This window comes from Taeniopygia guttata, chromosome 3 (genome assembly GCF_048771995.1).
Source record: "Taeniopygia guttata chromosome 3, bTaeGut7.mat, whole genome shotgun sequence".
In the NCBI taxonomy this organism is placed as follows: Eukaryota; Metazoa; Chordata; class Aves; order Passeriformes; family Estrildidae; genus Taeniopygia; species Taeniopygia guttata.
In genome coordinates, this window is record NC_133027.1 from 102,054,702 (window position 1) to 102,077,778 (window position 23,077).

Consider the following 23,077-nt stretch of genomic DNA (forward strand, 5'->3'; position numbering starts at 1 on the left):
TCAGATGTGACATACTAAGTATTAGATAACCTTATAAAATACTACAATATTTAGATAACCCTTTACTATTATTCTATTATCAGAGCAAATCAATAGGTATTTGGATGAGTAGCCCGCAGTGCTACCTTGTCTGGTGCCCCTCCCTTACAGCTCAACAGTTCCCTCCAGCCTCTGGGAATGTCAAATCCAGCCCACAGAACTCCAAATGCAGGGTTTTAGCAACCTCTCTGGGTTGAACCAATTCATATTCTCTGATTTTGGCCAGTTTCAGAAATAGCAAGTATTAACAATATCAAGTCCCTAAATTAGCCTCACATAGGAAGCAGAGATAGGAGTTAAGACAAAGAACTACCACATTGAATAAAACAATATCATAGTATTTCCACTTGGTACTAAATTAACACATATTAAGGTTATAAAAACAAATGCACTAGATACAAATGAAATTTTCAGCCTTAGTTTCTAGTCAACTTCACAGATGCTAGAAAGATTTAACTTTAAGCAGTTTTCAAGACAACTGTTTTTAATTTTGGGAAGATAATCAATGAAACATTTTTTACCTAAACCCATATAGTAACATTAAAACGTCTGAAGATACTACATGCAGCAGCAATGTTGAAAAATAATGTAACCAATATAATTAAAATAAAAAGTTAACATAAAAAGTTATTTTTCCTAATTCCTGTCTTTAAAAGATGCAGTTTTTAAAATATTTACCTGAGTCCCTGGTCTGTCTCTCCATAGTCATCAAGATAAGGAGGAGGATAAAAACAGCCCTTTGTTTTCCCAGCTAAAAATAGCACCTGACATTCTCGTACTCTGGAGAGAAACAGAGAGAAGATTTTTAGGTATTGATTTTGAGGTGAATAGTGTCTCATACTTTCATAGACACTGCTTTTCCAGTTCTTGCCTACTTTCATTCTGTATAATCTGTACGTACAGATTTTTAAAAGCACATTTTTTTAAACTACATTTCTCATTCTCTTCCTGTTATAACTCCTCAGGAGCAGTTAAAAACAATGTCGTTTCATGTCTTAATATTTGCAGGCTGTGTAAAATACTCAAGGGAACTACAGGAAAATAAAACTATTTTTCTTCTCATTAATCTTTGCCAAAGTGAAAACAGACATTATCTAACCCTTCCCTGTATGCAGGAAGACAACTAAAATTAATTTTTATGTTCTCACCAGCAACAGCAGCAACAAAAACAAAGTATTTACCTTCATCATTTTGCAATACTTGAGTAGAAATAAATGCACATGCAAAACAAATTCCCTTGAAAATTAAATTTGAACTTTCTTTGAAATTTTATTTTCAAAGAAGCAACCTCCAAACCTTACACTAAAGCATAAGAAGATGAAAACACTTTAGTTTTTAGGCAACCCTGTTGTTAACAAAACACTGCCTGCAATCACATATATAGAACTATTAATTTAATGACTTTACACACCATCTAACCCAGCAATGCGAGGAGAGGTGTTCAGCTTCTTACCTAAGGAATATGCCCACTCCAGAACCACAAGTGTACGTATGTGCAGTACAGGCTCCAACATCTTCCCCTTCAAGTTCAGTCTGACAGCAGTAACTCTGAGAACACAGCATGGTCCCACACACAAGGCACAATGTTGGGGCTCTGCTTTTGTCACCACCTGATTTTGGACACCTTTTGTTAGGGAAAAAAAAAAAAGGAAAAACAAACCAACTGTAAGTGTAAGCTCTAGACAGTAAAACAATTCAAAAGTACTTTTTAACATTTATACAGTTAACAGCTAGAATTTCTCTTTCACCATTTCACTGAAATACAGGGCAGTTTGGCTGATAAATACTATGTGTCCTTTGTGATTCCATACACAACTTTCTGAGACTTTCAGGTTAAAGGTTTCCCAGCTGATGAAAGAAGCAATAGACTTTGGGGTGCTCACTGTAATTGCACACAACTTACGAGAAATTGGATGCTTGGTTAATGAGGCAGCTGTAGTCATCCGGAAGGTCTATTAATTTGTTGGATTCTCTTGCATAGCTAGAATAAAGCAATCAAATCAGCACTCATATTTCAGTGAGTTATACACAAGCAACTTCAAACTCATTCATGTTTTCCTGACTCATCTAAACAGCATCTGTGAATAATTAATTTTTTTAAGTTTCCCTCTTTTCTGCCATTCTTCGAGTAAAATGGTAGCACATAAAAAGATGAACACAATACTTCTCTCAAATTAACTACCTCCCCTTTTCTTAGTCTTGCTTTTTATGAATTTGAGAAAATGCAGAGGTGGAAAATACATGTCATTTTTATGTATGCTTTTAGCAAACCTAATTATGAGGTCACTATATTTAAAGAAATATTTTTTTCTCTCCTGTATAAGTTAGTTTGTATTTTCTTTTTGACACTAATATTGAATGGAAAATAGTCTGACTTTCAAGTTTAGGGAACTTCTATCCTGAAGCGAATGAAATATGCATGCCATGAAAAGGACCTATTTAATATTAAGTACTTACATATTTTAAATATATTTAAAACTAACAGATACTATACACAAAATTCTAATAATCTTCAATTCTAGGAATAATACAAATTAGACTGTGTAATGCCAACAGGAGTTTGTAACAGAAGTAATCTACAAGGACATGCTGAGAGGAAAAAGAAATCATCACTGTCAAGTTAGACATAGCTTGGGAAGAGCAGGTAAGAATCAGCAAAAGGAACACATGGAAAAGATCCCAACAATCACATGTGGCAAGAAATCAATTACACAACCAGAATACTCTTACTGTGTAAGAAATTCTGTTAATGGTCTGGTGTTTCACAGATGAAGTGATTAATTTTTATTTTTATCACAGTCTTATTGTATGCATATTTTTAAATGATTGACTTTATGTATTTAGCACAGGAGATGAAAAAGCAGGGATATGTTTTTAATGACAGCACTGTGAACACGACATTCATTTCTAATTATTAGGATAATTGTTAACCACTATTTTTACCCAGCCTTCAGAAAGAACAACACCCTAAATGCTTTTCTACACCCACTAAGTATTAAATACATTCTGAATTCCAAGTAATTGTGCAGCAAGAACAAATGTATGAAAAGTTGATTTCTTTTACAGCAATTGACTCGGCATTGGCTTTACTGAAGGAACTGGATTATTTAAAAAGACAATTTTAAAAGGTCTTCAATGCCTAGTATTTTTAAAGAAAGGTTATATCTTTTAGCAACATCATTATTTTTGCATCAGAAGGTACAAAGTACTAGGAAACATGAGATGCAATTTTATGACTTCTAATTCCTGCACATCAGTCTAAATAAAACCCCACTATCAAACTTTGCCTTAAAAATCTGCTAATTTTAGCAATATTTCCTTTCCTTACAATATTAAAAAAAACACTTCTTCCCTAATATCTTTATTATTCAATAAAGCAGAACAGATATTCTGTTATTATAAACACCCATTAGAGAAAGTATTTGGAGAAAGCTGCAGAATTGAAGCTTTTCCCCATCTCTGCTTAAAATATTTTTATGTTTACCTGATAGCATGTCTCTTGCCTTCCAGGTATCTTTTTACTTCATTGTTATTGCACCAACTACAAGAAAAAAAATTGGTTTTTAACTTCAATAAATGACAGAAATACAAATAAGGAAAAAATCCAAGGTACAGCTATTAAAAAACCACTACAACCACAATGATTTATCTCAAAACACTTTCATAAACACTTTTCAAAATCTCATTCACTTCCAAAGGTATTCCTGGGAGAATACTTACACTACTATCTTGTGCAGATTCTTTATTATATTAAAACTAAGCACAAAAACACAACTCACCTTTCTATTAATGTGTTCAGAATCTCACTGTTTTCTTGAAAAAGGCAAGTGAGGTTGTTTGGCAAGGAAAGATAGCTACATAAGTGTTCAAACTGGTTTGCTCCATTTACTGAAAAACAAAAAAAGGCGTAATTCTCATAACTTCGTATTTACAAAGTTAATTATGACCATCTTCAGATTTACATTCTACCCCTACATATGCCATATGTGGAGGACAGTAAAGTATGTTACCAACATTGATTATCTGGGGTATAACATAGTGAATTTACAGAGATACAATAGAATGGTTTGGATTGGAGGGTACCTTTAAGACAATCTCATTCCAACCTCCCTGCCATGGGGGAAAAACCTTGCACTAGACCAGGCTGCTCAAAGCCCCATCCTACCTGGCCTTAACATTAATTATTAGCAGATGCCGATTTAATGAAATCAATGCGAGCAAAAGCAGGTCTCATTTGAAAACAGCAATCCATAGGAGTTTTGAAACAATCAAAATTTCCCTTATTAATAGAATAGAATCAATCACTGTTTTAAGTAATCTAGAATGGCATTTACCTCTATATTAAAAATACATTTTGAAAGCAATTTTTTTTTTCCTTTTTCATTATGCTGATATGGTGCTGCACTGGTAACAACCCCACATCCATTAAATCAGCTTCTTCAGACAAGACTTTAAACGTAATTCATTTTGACCACTAATGCTTATGTCTTGAACACTGATTTAATACAGAGCAGACAATACCTTGAATTTCTGAGGGTGCTGGGACTCCATTTAAGTAATGAAAAAACAAAGCAGAACATCTCAGAAAAGGCATGATTCCAGCTTTTAGATTCCTCCACAGGTGCCAGCCTGAGGAAATTTCTTTCAAGGCACTTAAGAGAATAAAAGAAAAAAAGTTTGCTTTTATTTAATCATTTCAGTTTGAGAGCTATATTTAGTAAGTCTTCAGTCACACTTCATACTAAATTACTGACTTTAGCTGAAACAATCATTATAGAAAGTCTTTCTTTTCAAAGCAAACTCCAAGAAAAATAACAAACTAGAGATTCATAAAAAAATAACCAACTGGGACGGTAATTTAAGAAGAATTTTGCATAACCATTTCAGATCACAGAATGGTTTGGGTTGGAAGGGACTTTACAGCCCATCTCATTCCAATCCCCCTGCCATGGGCAGGGACACCTTCCACTGGACCAGGTTGCTCTGAGCTCCATCCAGCTTGGCCTTGAACACTACCAGGGATGGAGCATCCACAGCTTCTCTGGGCAACCTGTGCCAGTGCCTCACTGCCCTCACGGGAAACAACTTCTTCCCAACACCTAATGTCACCTAAAACCTACTTGCTTTCCATTCAAAGCCATTCCTATCCTAACTGTACTCAGACACTGTAAATTCCAGATTCTGCAAACTGACTACAAAAAAAATTGTTTCCAAACACAATCCTCACGAGCAGTTATTTTTCTGATCACAGATTAATTTGCAGGAATAGATACTTAAATTAATCTAGAAATGCTGGATTAGAAATAAGATGTAAGAGTTCCCAAGTTACAAGTGTCATCTTTGACAGCACTAATATATAGAATTCAGTCTGTAGTTAACAGTTCGGTTAATAATAGTTAATGTTCAGTTCAGGAGGGAGAAAAATAACATAAAATTTTATCAAAAGATGACGGCTTTACCTTCCTGTACACTGGCAAAGAAATTTATACAGCGTAAGCACAGCTATTTCCTCTTCACTGTTAGTGTTTTCTTGGTCCATGCCATTCTCTTCTGAAGAAGAAATAAGTAGTTTATAAATTGTTTCATATATACATGTTTATATAAAAGAATCTATTTTTTCAAGTTCTGATAAGAATGCCCAAACTATTGCACTGAGACAGAATATGATGCACTGGACAGCAGTTTTCTGCTGCACATCTTATGTGGTAAGTTTGTGCCATTGTCAGCTCCAATGAGGTGCTGGTTTAGTTATTCAATTGGTTTGGTTTCTTGACATGCTTGCTTGGAGTTCCTTGCTTTTTGCAAACAACCCCTTATCCAGCTCCTCTAGCCAGGAGATTTATTTATTTCTTATTTTGCTAACTGCAACTCATTCATCAGGCAATGCCGAAGCCAAGCCTGCAATAAACAATTCAGGTGCTGCTACAGCACATGGAAAGCCAGGATTCATTAATAGCTATGCTCCACAAAACTCCCAGAGTAGAGCAATAAAGACAGCGTGACTGAACACGTTGATGAGTACAATTTACCAATACTCCTTGTGGGCTCAAAGACAGCACCAACAATTCTATTTTCTAAATGTAAACTGCACACATTTACCAGCAGCACCATTGCTTTTTCCTGAGTAAAGACTGGAGGAATTGTTTCAATAGAAGTTGAGATATAAAGAAATAAAGTGGCATTACCTGTTGATGAGGTAAGTAAAATTTGTATTATGTGTGCCATAGTGACAAGATGAAACAGGTGAAGATCTCCAGTGCCAAGACTAAGCCCTGAAAAATCCTGACAATGTATGGCAGGGAAAGAGAGCACCAAGCTTACCTGTGAAAGAAAACAAGGAAGTTGGTATATTCCTTTTCCTTTTGAATCTTCCCCTTTTCTCTGCCCATGCTGCAACTACACCCCTTGGAAGCAGCATACTACATAAGGCTAATTTTTAAGCTAATTATACAGACATTATTTAAGAGAACAACAATTATCTCTCAGGAAAGTTCTGAATCTCTTTGGTGTTTTGAGTTTGTTGTTTTATTGGGGGGTTGGTTTTCATGTATTTTGGGGTTTCTAATAGACAGAGTATGCATTATGTCTCATCTTTTAATTTATAGGAAAAAATACTTTTATTCAATACTTTTAATTTAATACTTTTATTAAGAATCCCTTTATTAAATTTTAAAAGTCTTCAAAGTGTAGTGAAAAAATACTAAGAACCTGAATATTTTGAAAGGCTCCTAACCAGAGTAAAGAGAAAGTTTTCAATAGTTTTTTATGTAGTGCTTACTGGATCAAAACATTATTAATATATATTAGAAAATACTTACCAATAAATGAAACATGTCAATATCAAGTATGCAAGGAAGATTCCCATTTTTTTCATTAGGCACCAGTGCTAAGTATTTTGGAGAGGAAAAAAATATTAATTGAACATTGATACATTAAAAGATTTTAGTGTACTTCACTTAAAAAATGAGAGCCATCTCCTTCATTTACATGCTTAAAAATGTACCTGTTTTGGCCAGAGTCAATTCAAGCAAGAACTGTTCAACATTATTGGAAAAGAGTCTTGCCTTCTTTATTGTATTAAAACAAAGCAATAGCGACTAAACAGGAACACTGATGGTTGTCTCTTGGACAGCTGCTCAAATAAAACTTCTGCAATTTGCTTAACTTCACAAAACTGCCTGAACGTGCCCTACATAAATAATTTGCCTTACTGACTCAAAAAATCATGGCTACAGTCTTTTCAATTTATCACTTTATCTCTAATTAAGGTAGAGCTAGGTGTTGGTCTCTCTGTGTAGTCTTTACAATAACCTCAAGGTATTAACCAAAGCACTCCAGCTGACAATAAAAATTCCCACACTTTATGAATTCCAAGCACCTTCATCTAAAAGCAAACATAAAATTCAGTGTTTTGAAAAATGTTACAAGATATTTTAAGTAACAATCAAGGAACAGTTGCTTACTTCTTTACTCCAAGCAGTAAAATCTGATTTGTAATAAAGCTACAGCTCTGGGTATATTTTACAATGCAGCTGTAAGTATTAAACTGCCAAGTTTAAAAACACTACTAGATTAAAAAATAGTCTCATCATGACAACTTAAAAATACTTCAGTTGAAGAGTGCTGCCTTGCTGGCCAAAAAATTGAGAGCTGAAGACATGTGACAGTTGGAAGCTATTTCTATTAGCAAACATTTCACCACGACTCAGATTTCAAATGCTTTTCTTTTTATCAGCATACAGCCACAGAACTCAACTCAAAAGTGTGAAAAATGTCTATGTCAAAAACATGACCTGAGCAAGGGACTTCCAAAACTGAACTTATTTTCAATAAGTCATCTTTATGTATTGTTTACAGAATATAGACAGATCAAAGGCTCATAATTTTCATTATTCCTAGCCTAAAAAAACAAAATAGCAGAAACTTTTCCTTCATAAAAATAAAAGCAGTAGAGTTGCTTCTGTCAATTGGAAGGTAGGAGAGAGCTTTGAAGAAATATTGATTCAAGTTTTCAAGAAAATCCAAAACACTCAGAACACCATATATTGCAAAGTTCCCATCAAAGAGCAGCATCTTCTCTTCTGCTTCACATAGAAAATAGCTCAACCATTACTGCTACAAACTGTCAATTAAGTTCTTCCCCATAAAGCTAACAACTGTTTCCTGAAGTAGCTGGTATCCATCTACTAGTAATTTCACTATATCAATGCATTTTAAAAGTTTCTCTGCTCTACTGACTGGAGATATTAAAGCTATCCCATTTTATAATACCCATTCAGAACTGCCCTCTCATGGGCAATTACTTCATTAGGCTGAACTTCAGACTTTTCATCTATATCTACTAACGCTTCAAGCTTGGAACATATTGGCTGTTCTCATTAAAATTCTCAAGTAACATATGACAGTATATAGTAAGTCCTGTCAAAGAGAGAGAAGTTTGCAGATATATTACAGACTTCTGCAAATACCCTTTTCACACTACATTAATCTTAATTTCTCCATGTTTAAAGCTCCAATGGATTATTTTTGAGAAGAACCACATTTCCTTCTCATTTGCTCTAAGTATCTTTCGCTAATGAAGATCAATAGAATTCCTTAACAGCAAAATATCCATGCTTCTCTTTGGAGCTGCAGTCCAAAAGAATGTCTTTTCTCTTGACACAACACATACAGGTGGAAATAGCAGCTCTTGGTTTATTACTTAATACTACTACATAAAATAATCTTCTTCTAATTAGTACTAACAGTCATTCTGAAAGAACTCATATTTCTTCACAAAAAAAAAAGTATAAGGTGGCAAACTTACATGCTAATAGAGTACAAAAGTGACCCTGTACTGCTGAAAGAGATGAAACTGTCCAGTGAGCTGCTGCAAATCTTGTTAACGACGTAAGGCAGTCATCCTGTAAAAATAAAGAGACACTGCCACAGTTAATGAAGTTCCTCAACATGAAAAGGTCTTTTGACTTAACAACATTTTTTTTCAGGCCTCTCAACTGCAGTTTATGGGGGCAGTTTGATTGTGTAAGTATATGACAGATACTTATGTTTATGCAAATATGTAAGTTCCTTTTGGCATTCTTATTTTGACTGTTACCATGAGAAACTGCAGCCTTAATAAATTATAAAAAGTAACAGTTTGGCTAGATGTGGTTTTAAAATAGTTTAATGATCAAATACAGATCAGCTAAACAATAGGGTCCAACAAATAAAACTATCCAATAACTATAACTTAAAATGTAGATATTCCTCTTTTTTCCACCAGTTCAGAGAGGAATTGCTACTTTTTCCTTACCTGTCGACAAGGTAAATGACCAAATAATGGCTTATCTTCATCAGCTAAAATTCGTTCTGGAAAAAAACCCCAAAATTAATTGTTGTGAGTTTAATTAGTTTCTGAAAATCTCCTACAAAGGAGCCAAATGAATAGATCAGTACCTATAGTCTGTATTGTGTAAGCACAGCTGCCCCAGCACATGATAGGTACACGTGGGTCTTCCTCATTTGGATGAACCTTCAAACCTACTTTGTAAGTTGCCGTACCAAAAGTTGTCAGCATCTCTTTTATGCTCTCAGAATAAGGATTCCTGAAACAAAGAAAAAAGTATTACTAATTCATTCTTTCCTCCATTGGCAGCATAGTACCTCTAATGATAAACATTCATCCCACAGATGAACAACTGGAGTTTTAAAATTTAAGTGACAACTCCAATATCCTTCTTTGGATCTGGTATTCTGTAACCGCATTTTTTTGTGACAGATCCCTAGTTATTCTTTGATTTTTTGTTTGGAACCAATCTCATTTTTAGTGTTAAGAATATCTAGTCTTCAAAGACAATAAAGTCAAGGCTACATTACAAGAAATGCGTGTGACTGAAAGCTAGATCTGTGATCAGCTGGGATAAGAGTCTTGCATTTTGTGCGCTGCTGGCAGACCAGTGTGTGCACCATGTAACAAGTTTTGTTATTTTCCCTTGAAGTGAAGAGAGTGTGGGACCAAATGCACATACACCTTTACAGATGAAATTACATATTAACATTCTCTCCATTTCATAGTCTTCCTTCATGTTTTACACGTTGTGCTGGCCACAATGATGAATCCTTCATCCAGCTACAAGTAGTACAAAACTTAATCTTCATGCTGTAATTTATAAAACTGCAGCATGTTTCTGCACAACGACTTAGCACATTCACTTCTGAAATTCTACTGAATTACTCAGGACTTCTGGGATGGACTTCAATGTCATCATCATAATATTATTACCTTTAAAAATTAAAGCAAAATTCATATATTTGCCCAAATTATTGAGACCTTCTAGCACAGAAGATGCACTCTATTTTCATGTTATGATTTCATGATGAATTTTTAATGATATGTTAATATGTAAATACATACTTCAGTTTGAAATTGGGTCTAAATCCTTCAGGTAATTGTAGCTGATCCATTTTCTCTGAATGACCAGAATGGCCTGTACAAACAAAAAGTAATAAATCACTGATTATTCACCCATATGTAATTTCTACATTATAGAAAGGTATGGAAGCAGAATCTGAAATTCCATCACTAGAAACTGAAATCCCAAGCTGATCTTGCCACTTATGCCATCATCTTTAGACTCCATTGCGGCAGAAGCAAAGTGCTTGGTCTTTTCCATGAATATAACTTTTTCACATACAAAGGAAAGATTTCCTCAGACTTACTTGCACAGTCTTCATTTCGTAGTAAGTGCAGGGCTTTTACTTGCTGGGAAACTGTTTTGATCCACTGAGTAAGGTTTGGTTGGCTTGAAAAGTCTAACCTGTCAAAAAAAAATCCCCAAAAAAGTGTTAAAACAATCTGTAAGACAGAATTAGTATTTCATAAGCATTCCAACATCATTAATCTGTTTCTCAATGGGCTTTTTCTCTGCTGCTCATGCATTTTCTACATTCAGTTCTTTTTCTGCAGGTCCTATGCCTTCCTAATATACAATAACAAAGTAAAATCCAAAAACCAAAATAAGAAGACGAGTAATCCACTCAAGTTTATCAGAACAGAAGACAACCAACATTCAGGAAGGTGTTCTGGGGTGTAACTAGTTTGGCATCTTGTTTTCTTACATTTATTGAGGACATTTATAAACCAAACTGACCTGTTAAACAAAACCCTTGGTGGAGGAAGCAGAGGAATAACAGTGTTGCTCAGGCATTCACAAAGTGGGCAAAGGAATTCACCATTTTCTACATCGTAACTTGTGTGTACTCGTAATCTTTGCTGTCTTCGTTGCTCTTTTGCTTGGACTGCATCAAAATACCTTTAAAAAAGAGAAGACATTAGTGGCAAATTATTATTACTTGAACATAGAAATTAAAATATTCTCAGGAAGACATAGTTTTGCCTTTCCTTAAATATAGATAAGATTATTATCAGAAAGAAAAACCTCTATGCTCTGTGTGATAAAGTATTAGTGCTTTCGGCTGCCAAAAATCTACCCTGAAGTGCAGAAGTTCACTGGGCTGTTAAAATCATGGTTATGTCTGAACTGTACATTTAGGAAAAAAGTGGATGAGGCAGAGAGAAGTTGAAGCACTAAAAAAGCCAAAACCAAAGCAAACCAATAAACAAAAAAACCCAAAGAAAACAGAACACCACAGGCAAACAAAGGCCTCCAAATAAACAAAAACCACAAAGAAACAAAGAAACAAAACCAATAAAAAAATGCAAACCAAGCCAAAAAACCCAACTCATTTTTACATAAATTTTTTAAGAAGATACCATGAGCATTATCCTTGGGTGTTTTCTACTACAGCTCACAACCAAAACAGCAGCAGCCAAAAGAACTGTTGGCTGAACCCTCTATGCAAAAGGAACTGAATTCTCTGCTTTGCTAAATGTAACCACTATTCCAGAAGCCTCTGATGTGGTTTAAAGCATGCCCAGTGATGACCCAAAATTATCTGAATACAGGCACCTAAGGGCATTTCCAGGAGATTATGGTAACCACAAAAGACTGTACACTAGCTATACAAGAAGATTAAAAACCTATCTTCAGTGAGCAGTGACATCAAAGACCACAAATGAAACCTGTGTATGGTAATAGCCACAGAGTCTCTGGGAGCTCCTAACACTCTTCATACACAAGGCAGAATCTGAAATTAGGCACTTCAGAAGCTATGCTAAGGAGCAAAGCAAGGGCTTAACTGAAGTCAGAAGCATGAATGGTTTGAATTTGTCACGTGGCATTAGCACCACATAGCACTAAACATGTTTATATGCCTCCAAAATCAAAGAATAAAAAATAACTGCAAAAGGCTTTATTAAAATACTGGGAAACAAAGGATGAAACTGAGTTTTTGTTGAAGGTGAACTAGATCATTGATGTTTCTACTTCAAATTAAATCGGAGGAATTAAGAGTGCAAGGGATGCACTGTCATTTAAAATCTCAGTAGAGAGCAGAAGAAGCAGCAAAAGTGTGCCTAGCAGTGAACTGCAAAAAAACCCCAAAAAATCTGAGCTCCAGATACATGTGCACCACAGGGAATTATGCATCAGGATAAACAAGGAAAGGGAATGTAAGCTGCCATGTATGGCTTTGGACTCTTCTTTACCAAGATGACATGAAAATTATTTTGAGTATGTTTACAGCATTTGATTTCTACTATTTTTTTCCAACAGAAAGCTGTTTTAATCACTTCCTGAAATTCCTTTTCAAGTTTACTACATGTTAGGAACTTTGCCATTAAAATTAGTGCCATTAGGCAAACTGATAACATAACATGGTATTGGAACTAAATACTTAAATATAGCCTTTTACCTTTGCCAACAGTGAGCATGCATAATATGTCCACAGCTACCCGTGTGTGTTCCACAGGACAGATCTGGGTGCATGAATAAGGGGTCACACTTTTCTGTATTTAAAAGAAAAGAAACCAAACAACTTTGAAATAAACATTTATAAAAGACTTGATGGCAGATTAACATTGCCACATTTGAATAATTATTTAACTTTATCACAGAAGAGTAGTTCATTTGATGAAGCATAAAACACATTAATAATCAGTAACAGCCTATACAGTTTAAATTATTTAAAAGTACCACTTTGGTCTGAGTATATTGAGTGTAGCACTGTACTTAAAGGCTTCAAACCAAGCTTTCAGACCTGGTACAAGTCTCCAAGATCAACCTGCAGTGTTAGTGGTTCAGCACCATCAAACAATGAGTTCAAGGACATTGATCTTCAGAGTGAGAGTGCAAAACAATTCAGTGCAAACACTCTTATCTGTTTACATATACAGAACCTAGAGAAACCTTTGTAACAATGCTCTTGCTCACTGATCTGTTTCACAAAGTACTTAAGTCCAAGATTTTTTTATCATCACTAAGAGGCATTTCAGATGATATAACTGAGAGGAAGAAAATGTACATCTCCTGCTTTTAAAGAACTACATTAACACCTCCTCTCCTTGATGTTACAAGCATGGTTTAAGAACAAACACTTCTGATTTTCAGGGCTTTTTCAACAGTTATAAATAATTAGTCACAAATGAATGGCAGAACATTGAGCTCATGCCTCACAGTGATTTACATTATTCAGCACACATATTTCTACCTCACCAAAAATATGCGAGTTTTGCCACTGATTACAATGAAGCCATTCACAAACAGTTAATGTAAGAAGACTATGTGACTGCCTCAGTTGTCACATGTTGTTGTCACAGTAACCCAAACACTCTTTAATATTTAAGACAACTATGAACAATACTTACCAGGGTCTGGAGTAATTTTGTTTCTATTTTTAGACAACACAGTTGATCGTTGAATAAACGCTGCCAAAACCATAGCCCTGCTGTCCACTTTAACTTCTTGCTCCTCCTGGCACAATATACACATAACAACCTGTCTGGGTTCAGCTACTCTGGTTTGCTCTGGACCCAAGGCTGTGAGTTTTGCATCCGAAATTACAGGGCTAGAATATTTAAAGAATATTAGTGAGCAAATTATTTGAAAAACATTGTCATTCAGATCATGACTTACGTGTGCTTAGTGAGTTTCTTAAATTTATGATAAATGCTCCTGGACAAAAAATAGCTTTTGTGTTTATGTAACAATTCCTATGTGCCCAGAAGTAGCATGTATTTTCTAAAAAAAATTTATAACTCTCCCAACAGCATAACCCACTCCAGTTTAAAACAGTAACTGAATCTGCAGCCCTCCATCATCACCATCCCTTAAGTGTCTGATATGAATTTTGAAAAGATTCTCCACTTCCCCACAAAATCATTAGCATTCTCTAATTAGTATTTCCAACTACCAAACAGATTTTCTTCCAGATCTTCAACAGACATACAATCAGTTATTTCCAGTTTACTATGTTTAATAGCATAGTCTCTTCTCCATTATTAATAATTCACTAGGTGATTTTGTACAAAAAAATATTTGTCTGGTTATGTTTCTATTTATCCCACAATTCTGACAGAGATGGGGAGGGAAGCATTCCATTTACTGCTGGGCTTTTTGTTTCATAAACTAATGAGTATTTTTCCATCCAGATGGAAAAAAAAGAGCTTTTTAAAGCTGTAATAATAGGACAATCTGATGTAAACATTAATGAGAAAAAATTTAAACAAGATGCCTTAACCTATTTTCATGGACTCCGGAGGTTGAAGTATCCAGCTCCTCCAGAGTTTGCTGAAAGAGTTCTTTGTTTTCATTAATGAAGTGCCGTTGCATCTCAGACATCTGGGCCATGATCTTTTCCCTGCGCAGTCTGGCAATCTCAGCTTTTCGCTTCCTCTCAGCTTTGTCTTTATCACGTGAACTCTGAAATTGTATTGTTCACTCAGTTATTTTTGAAGTCTTGCTACAACAGATTATTTAATTTAGCTGCTGCCATGTGTAACTTCTACTAACGTCCAAACAATGAAAATCTCATAAAAGACAAAAGTAAAGTCTACCAGAGTTACTTTGTGCCCTCTTTTCCTTAGCTTGTGTTCAATGCCAGACAGAACTGCAGATGTAGAAGGGAAACCTCTTCCCCTCAACCTTTAACTATATTTTCTATTCCTCTTCCCTTTAAGCACTCCTGGGATAGAAGGGTAAGAGAGTGACATGTCTCATCTCCGGTGCTGCTCTTCCTCCCCAGCAGCTGCATTCCTCAATGGAGCACTACAGTGCTCCAAGGCCTGTGTGCAGTACCTAGAAGGTCATGTCCAGCTATAGCTTTTCTGGAATGACCTGCATGGTAAGAATATACAGACAACCATTTTTTCAGCAACCTTCCATGAAGTCTAAAATTATTGGAACACCAAAAACATTTAATGCTGTGACTGTACTGCACACAATCCTATGGAGTAGAATTGCAAAGGATTTGGAGACTACAATGTATGAAACAAAGAAACATAGCTTAAGGACTTTACCAATAGGCTCTTCTGATCTATAAACTGTGAGACAGATGTTCAGAAGTCACTGATGTTTCCCATGTTTGATTCAGTGTTACAATTAGAAATATAGTCCTTTGCCAGTCACCACCCAGACCTGTTCTAGATTAGCTCTTACAGATTGCTTTTACCTCCTCCATAATATTTCCTTCTGTCTCGGCCACAGGACTTGATGAAGAGCTTTCTCTTAGCTTTTTAATAGTATTAAATGTCTGTAAGAAAAAAAAAAAAAAGCCTTTAATTTGTTTGGGACACGAGAATACAACTGTATACACTATAATCCTGACTATACAATGTGCAGTATTGGAATCCAGAAGAGTAAAACTAGGTACAACAAATACACATGGGAAATAAGGTAATCATCCCAATGTAATTAGGAAAGTTTCGAAAATCTTATTTCCATTATTTTCAGTGGTTATATATAATATATTTACCTTCAATATCCATCTGATCATGTCTTTGTGCACTTCCAGATGAGATGCATTTTGCAATGTTTCTAGCATAGCTAGTATACTAGGGGAGTTATTGGGTGCCTCTCCTGGTTCTGAGAGAAAAATTACAATGAGAATTGGTTATACCATTACTGGCAAATTAATCACTCACTACCATTAAAAACAAGAAACCCCGATGCTAGTTCAGCAACTGAAGAATTTCTCCAACAAATAGACACAGTATGTAATTTTTAATACTCCCCCACTGAAAACCTTTTCACGAATATCTTCTAAATCCTGAAAAGTTTTGCTCAGTGACTGTATTTTCTTACAAAAGAAATGCACTGTATGTGCTCCCTGGCTGTTTTCATTTTGGGAACCTCCAATATTTTATTTCCCACTACTTTAAATGGAACTTTCATGTGTTAGCAAAACTAGAGGCATTAGTCGGACGATACAAAGGAGAGACAAGATTAAAAGACTATTTAAGAATGCAACTATGATTTTTGCAATTGCATCTGATCACGTGCAGCAATCTTTATTAAGATGTTAAAGATATTAGGAATCAGATCTGGAGGGAATTATTAAACTTCCGGATTTCTCCTCTACAAAATGCCTTTAGTATTGTACTATCATAGAATCTACATGAGTAGAAAGCATTATCGGTAGTTGATAACATTTTGATGGATAAATAAATATACTCTTCTGGTAAATACAGTTTCAAAATAATAAAATATGAGATCCTGGCATTTTCAGTTATTTCAAATTTGCTATATATTTGAAAAGAAAGGCATACTTGATATTTTCTGAGTGAAGGTAAATGTTACAACATTCTCCTCACTGAGATTCTCCAGGTGTTGTTTTTCTTCTTGTAGTGCCATTCCAATCAAATGCAAAACCTAAGTAAAAATCACAAATTTTAGCTCTTTTCTTACATGGTTCATATAATCTTGCTATATAGTTTAAGTAATTAATTAAGAAACAGGAAAGAAATACAATTATATGTAACAAATATATTTGAAGTTATTTCTACGTACAGAATTCCAAAACTAGATTACACAGAAGCAACAGTGTTTGTTTAAAACCATATAAAATCCATATTAAATACTTGCCTCTTTCTGTTTGCTGTCCTGACTAGTGAGTGAGAAGTCAGTACTTGTCATCTTTCTCCCTATCCCCTGCATGTTACTATTGCAAGTCTCTGGACAGAAGAAGCATGAAGCAGGTTTTAAGTCCTTTTCATACACAAAGTTTAGTGACAAAAAATTAAAATTTGTAAGTTAAATCTGGTCTCTCTAGAAACACATTTAAAACAATGTTAATTTTCAGGTCAGTGAAGAGCTGTAATCTCCTTCGACTTAAAAAATGTAGTTACCCTATTTAGCACCATGATAGCCTGAATGGCATTTTGCAGCTGAGATACTTCATTCTTGGTGGCAAACTCTGTCATGCTGCATCAGCCATTTCACAACCCTATACAAATCGGCAGGATGCTCCAGACACAAAGGTTTACTGATGCCTGGAATCAACACTGACACCCATGTAAGGAAAAGATAATCACCCAAAAATTTGTAACACAACTGGAATGGAAGAGACCAAGTATCTACAGAAAAAGTGGCAAATCCTGAAGAGAGCTTTGAAGTTTTTAAAATTTGTTTTAATAAACAGCAGTTAATTTCTTGTCAGTCTATCCCATCTATTTATCAAGATCTCACTGATATGTGCCATCTCCTGCAGATGTCTCAAATCCACCTTTGCAAGTGCTTCCAAGACAGAAGTGGTTGGGAAAGATGCAGTACAACTGCATGGCACCATCAGAGAGAAATGTCACAAGTTTCTGAGCAAGTGACAGGTCCCTAATGAATTTCACAGTTTTGAGAATGGCTGAATTTTAGTTCAGTCAAAAAAAGAAAACCTAACCTACTCATTTTATTCAAACCTATTAATTTTATTCAAAACCTAGCATTCTTACATTACTTAAATATAACTACATTGTTGTGATTTATAATACCAATATATCGTTTCCATTTTCAACTTCTTTTGTGTTATACAGAGCTGCTTATGTTAATTTAAACTTAGTTGCAAAAGGTAATATACACTTAATAAGACTGGATGTCAAAAAATTAATACTCAGTTTCAAAACTGGGGTTTCACTGCAAAATGTTATTTAAAAATCCATTAATACTTTAAAAAAGTTTGGATTGGACCTTAAACCAACAACCCTGCCCAATATAAATAGCCCCTGGATGGCAGTTTACTACGCATCTCTGCACACCTCAGAAAATGGCAATCACAACACCAAAATCTACAATAACCCTTCATGTTTCTAAAGATCATTTGTTGCTATTGGACACTAAATGAGTACACAGAAGCTTGGCAAGTTTAAAGAGAAAAAGACTCAGTTTTATTTAAACATCTGGTATTGATAGGATTTTAAAGGTGACCATGGATTGGAGGATGGAATTACCACCTCTCCAGCCACACTGGTCTAAAGATCAATTAATCATTTCTCTCTACCCACACAGAAATATGTAAACTATTTTATTTATACATGAAATTGTGTGGGAACTCTGACTTATAAATATGTAAACATTATCAGAAGGCTAAAGAAGTTTTATGAGAACTTCAAAACTTTTAAAAGAACTATAAAAGAAAACTTCACACTTTTAAAAATCAGGGCAACAATCATAAATTGCAAGGAACAAACAGCTCACTTAAGTTTGCCAAAGTGGATACATTTTCAAGTTAGAAAATTCTTTTGTGCACTTTCATGGTTTTTTTCCTAGTGATTTAGCCTAAACTGAAAATAAGCAAATAAAACCAAGGAAAAAAATCAGTATCTGCTTAATATGCAACAACTCAGATTAATGGCTTCTCTACCTCAATAAACATTACTGCCACTGATTCAAGCAGAATTCTTCCCTCTCATGTATATCCCATTAGAATTTACCTGGGTCTTCCATTCACTTATAAAAATAAATTGCATCAAGAGGCAGAGAGGTTGCCCTAGTTTTGCATATCAGGAAGTACCACTTATTTCTCATTCACAGTATTCTGGGTATTTCAGACACCAAGCTAACAACTCAAATCTATAAAATCACATTAAAATGCTCTAGTGAACATTCCTCCATTAGCATAAGCATTAGTTTAAATAAAAAAACCCGTACCCTTTGCAGCATGGACTCTGACCAGGCATAGCCATTGTGTTCCACTGCCCACTGCAGTATAGTTCCCATAATGCACAGCATGACATCAGACTGCAGGATATTCACCAGGCTGGCAAAAAGTGGGCAGAAAGGAGGAAGAGCTGGCGGTGGAAGTGCTGAAAGGGAAATTGGTGTGTTTAACATTTCTTCAAAATTTGCAACACCCAATTAAAATGTTTGATTTAACAGCGCAACCCACAGCTGGGGGGGTTGGAACCAGATGACCTTTATGCTTTCTTCCAACCCAAACCCTTCTATGATGCTAAGGCAGAACACAGCTGCTTGATAAACAGCGTTACCAATACAGGCTGCAGCATTCAACATGGCTTGTGTGTAACAGAAAAGCCAAAGGAATGAGCTCTTCAGAAGGCTGGTTCCATGACAAATCAGATCCCTGGCTATAGCCAGGGAGACATAAGGGAAATTGCTTCATTTCTAACCAACTTCTACTCTAGCCCTGGAATAGGCTCTTAGTTGGTATAAATGTCAGGGCAATACACAGCTTGATATGTGATTCCCTCTTCTCCCATCTCCTTTCAAAAATAAATACCTGTATCTTCTCTGTTCTGTCTTTTCAGCTTTCTCTGTGCTTCCTCTGCCTGAAATAGAAGAACATTGCCAGCATTACTCAAAATCTGTACCAATATAAAACTAATAAAAAAAAGCATTCACACTTTACTACATTGTTACTGTTTTTCCCAGCCTTAAATAAACATTAAAGCCTTCATATCTTTGCAGTTTGTCTTATGTTCTACTTGTAAAGTAGGGCATGCAACTTTAAAATTAATCTTTTCTCTAGAGCCAGCCTGGATTCTTTGTCTAGCATAAAACTGTAAGGCCAGTTTGAGCTAAAATGGCAATTTCCATAATGGTAAGGGAAAATACAGATTCTTTTAAATACTTTCAGTAAAATAAGATGCAAGGGAACCCACAGACAAGCTCCTGAATGCCTACTGATTTCAACAGATCTGTATAGGACACAGGATCCAGTGGCACAGAAATCACTGCAAAATCTTTGGCAAATCTCAAATATCCAGCTGGTAATACTTCTTCACAAAAGTAAGCTTTGGAAAAAGGCAAACAAACAAAAAAAAAGGCACAAAATAAGCCCAAGGAAGTTAAACTACTAGTTACCTTCGATTGCTCTGCCCTTGAAAAGTGATAGAAATACAGATTGAAGTTCTTGGCACATTCTGGTTTTAATTCATACAGCCCTCTGCCTGTTAATCCAGGTTTCCTACAAAAAAAAACAAAGCAAACAAAACACTTCATGTCCACTTAACCTCTGAGAATAAAAACTAGAACAGCTAACAAACACTGCCTAACACGCATTGTAGAAATTAAGTAACAGTATTAAGAATTCTGCACATGATTAAAGCCTTGGGAAATCAGCATGACTAAGCCCTCTTTCTTTCATTCTCTCATTTTCACTAATTGAGACGTTCCATTCCTAAAGTTGAATCATTAGAATAAAGAGAAACATACTTGAAACATGCCACTTCTTCAATCACACTTTCCATCCCCGTCTCTCTGTTCTCCTACATGGAGTGAAAAGGCAAGACAGTGTGTTACTGTAGTTCTTGAAATAAACACGTTCAAATATCATACAATACTAGAGAAAGCATGCAGTACTGAACGTAGTACAAAGTCATTTTACTGGCACTCAAGAGAACCCTAAACCACATAACATGAAAATACACTCAGGAACACCATCTCTGCAAAAGGTTCTTTGAAAAAGTCATGCCATTCTAAGTGGTTCATTTGTACTGCTTTTCCCTGTCGTAATGAACTTGGATGTAACAGTATCAGAAGAAACTCTGACTTAGCTCACTCAGCACATTTTTATAATACATAGCCAGTATTTCTGATTTCTAGGCCTTGAAATTTAAATAAATACTGGAAAGCTAAAAAGACTAGTTACTGAAAAATGCTGAATCAACCACAAAAGGCAGCATGAGACGTCAGCTCAAATATGTAACAATACTTCATACACAAATTTTCTTTCAATATTCCCATCCCCTTCCTCCAATACATATTTCACTGCAGTTACCAGGCAAGGGAAAAAGTATTTAGGACTGACAACATAATTTAGAACTCCAGCTTAAATCAAATTTGCTATTTCATGCAACCCTAAATTATTCTTAAATAATTTTGAAATCTGACTTTTCTAATAGTTTCAGTTTAAAATATTTAGAAAAATAAAAATATTTCATAATTTATCTTTAAAATTATTATCAATACAGTAAAACATTAACTTTGGAATTCTGACTGTCTGCAAAAATAATTTTTAAAAGATTGCTTCAAATATACTAAAAGGAGAAAGGAAAGCAAGCTTTGCTGTCCTACAGAAGTACTTATAATAGAATTCAGAGAAATTATTCCGTTCATGCAAATGAAGCATTTATGTTACACAAGTCATAATACAGTGTCTGATTCCATGTCTTTTCACTTATTGTTAGGCTTTAAAATATAACAGCTTATATTTCTGGATAGTTCTAACAACCCACTTCCATACATCTAATTCGGGGTGTACAAGCAGCCTGCAGAGACTGCTGGCCAGATGGCCTGATTAGAAACAGTATTTAAAAGAGAAAGGAACTGAAGAAGCTCTCAGACTCCTGCTTCTTTCATATGCTGTTCCTTCTTTGCCTCTTTCCTACCCTTGCCACGAGAACTATTACCTGTACCCACGCTAACCTTGTTCTGAGCATAATCATGCTGCTCTCATTCCACATTAAGTGACATGAACCTGCATAAGACAATTTTTCAGCAATCAGCCTTATAAAGTGGAAGTTGGGTCCCCCCTCCACACCCAGTTACTTACATCTTCAGGGAGTGCTTTTACCAATTCACTGTGAGCCATTGGCCTGATGCTCAGCTGATGGATGATCTCTCGCTTGATTTCATCCGTTGCATTTACCTGTCCTATTCCAGGGCTGAACCTTTCACCTGTAGAAATACAATACACCTTTTGTTGTTGTTTTAAAATATTTTTAAATCTTTTTCTCTAAATTAAAGGCTGGAAAATAGGGTGCCTTCTGTGAGATCTCGTGTTCACCCACCAGTGTTCAAAGATTCATTACATTGATCTAAGCTAGTTGCAAGGCTTTTCTCCTAGGAAAGAAGTCAGAGCTACAGGATGTTCACAACAGAGATAGCAATAAAAAATTGCTCAGACCATTAAAGAACCTAAATTTTAAAAATTAATTAAATATTTTTTGAGTTAAGTATTTTTGAACTTACCAACAATCATTATAATGAGGTATAGCATTTCTTCTATAAGAGTGTTATTTTGTTGAACAACATCCTGAAGTAAAACAATAAAATAAAAGACATTTTTCAATAAATATTCCATGTGCTGAAAATAATTTTTCAGTGATTCAAAACATTGCCTGCTTTCACCCTAGCTCCCAAACTGAGCTATGCTGAAACACCATCCTAAGTGCAAAAATAATGCAACATTTTCTGACATTTACGAGTTTGACAGGTAAAAACATTTATGCATACTTCAAACTGGCCAAATGAAATTAAAATAGGATAAGTTTTGCTTTTTTATCAAGAAACAGCTCTGTCTCAGTACAACAGCATCTGATACACTTTGAAAAACAAAACTGAAGATATTCTATTGCAGTAGTGCATAAAATACCTTGTTAGTATTTTCTGTGCTAAATCTTTTGCCATAGTCTGGAGTACTAAATATCTGATAAAGTTCAAAGCGACTCAGCATTATCATCAGGAAGTGATTTGGATCCATCATAGACACACCTGTCTATTAAAGAAAAAAAAGATTATAAAGAGAAAGCAGATTGGGTGTTATCATAGCATGTCTGCATACTTATATATGATGTTCACTGTAAATTCTTTATAAAATTAATTCCTCTCTCCATCCTATGAATGAAGACTTAACCATTTGAGTTTTCTCTCTTAGGACACCAAGAACAGAAGTGTAAGCCCATTTGACAAGCAGTATCCTATACTTTATC

The 23,077-nt window shown here is 35.2% G+C and overlaps 1 protein-coding gene across 2 annotated transcripts in view; it reads right to left on the minus strand.

Moving 5' to 3' along the window:
- The window catches only part of UBR2 (ubiquitin protein ligase E3 component n-recognin 2), a 55,954-nt gene that overhangs the window by 2,324 nt on the left and 30,553 nt on the right, over window positions 1–23,077 (minus strand). For both annotated transcript variants that reach the window (XM_012572359.5, XM_002195101.6), the window contains exons 19-46: window positions 22,741–22,863; window positions 22,338–22,401; window positions 21,919–22,043; window positions 20,580–20,632; window positions 20,229–20,331; window positions 19,645–19,693; window positions 19,056–19,210; window positions 16,685–16,787; window positions 15,892–16,001; window positions 15,589–15,669; window positions 14,659–14,840; window positions 13,787–13,986; window positions 12,835–12,928; window positions 11,172–11,333; window positions 10,741–10,838; window positions 10,436–10,508; window positions 9,478–9,626; window positions 9,335–9,390; window positions 8,846–8,942; window positions 6,858–6,925; window positions 6,225–6,360; window positions 5,499–5,589; window positions 4,561–4,691; window positions 3,819–3,927; window positions 3,524–3,580; window positions 1,943–2,020; window positions 1,493–1,663; window positions 718–819 (exon numbers count right to left, since the gene is read on the minus strand). In XM_012572359.5, coding sequence (XP_012427813.3) covers window positions 718–819; window positions 1,493–1,663; window positions 1,943–2,020; window positions 3,524–3,580; window positions 3,819–3,927; window positions 4,561–4,691; window positions 5,499–5,589; window positions 6,225–6,360; window positions 6,858–6,925; window positions 8,846–8,942; window positions 9,335–9,390; window positions 9,478–9,626; window positions 10,436–10,508; window positions 10,741–10,838; window positions 11,172–11,333; window positions 12,835–12,928; window positions 13,787–13,986; window positions 14,659–14,840; window positions 15,589–15,669; window positions 15,892–16,001; window positions 16,685–16,787; window positions 19,056–19,210; window positions 19,645–19,693; window positions 20,229–20,331; window positions 20,580–20,632; window positions 21,919–22,043; window positions 22,338–22,401; window positions 22,741–22,863 — 3,020 coding nt within the window. The remainder of the gene's footprint in view (window positions 1–717; window positions 820–1,492; window positions 1,664–1,942; window positions 2,021–3,523; window positions 3,581–3,818; window positions 3,928–4,560; window positions 4,692–5,498; window positions 5,590–6,224; window positions 6,361–6,857; window positions 6,926–8,845; window positions 8,943–9,334; window positions 9,391–9,477; window positions 9,627–10,435; window positions 10,509–10,740; window positions 10,839–11,171; window positions 11,334–12,834; window positions 12,929–13,786; window positions 13,987–14,658; window positions 14,841–15,588; window positions 15,670–15,891; window positions 16,002–16,684; window positions 16,788–19,055; window positions 19,211–19,644; window positions 19,694–20,228; window positions 20,332–20,579; window positions 20,633–21,918; window positions 22,044–22,337; window positions 22,402–22,740; window positions 22,864–23,077) is intronic.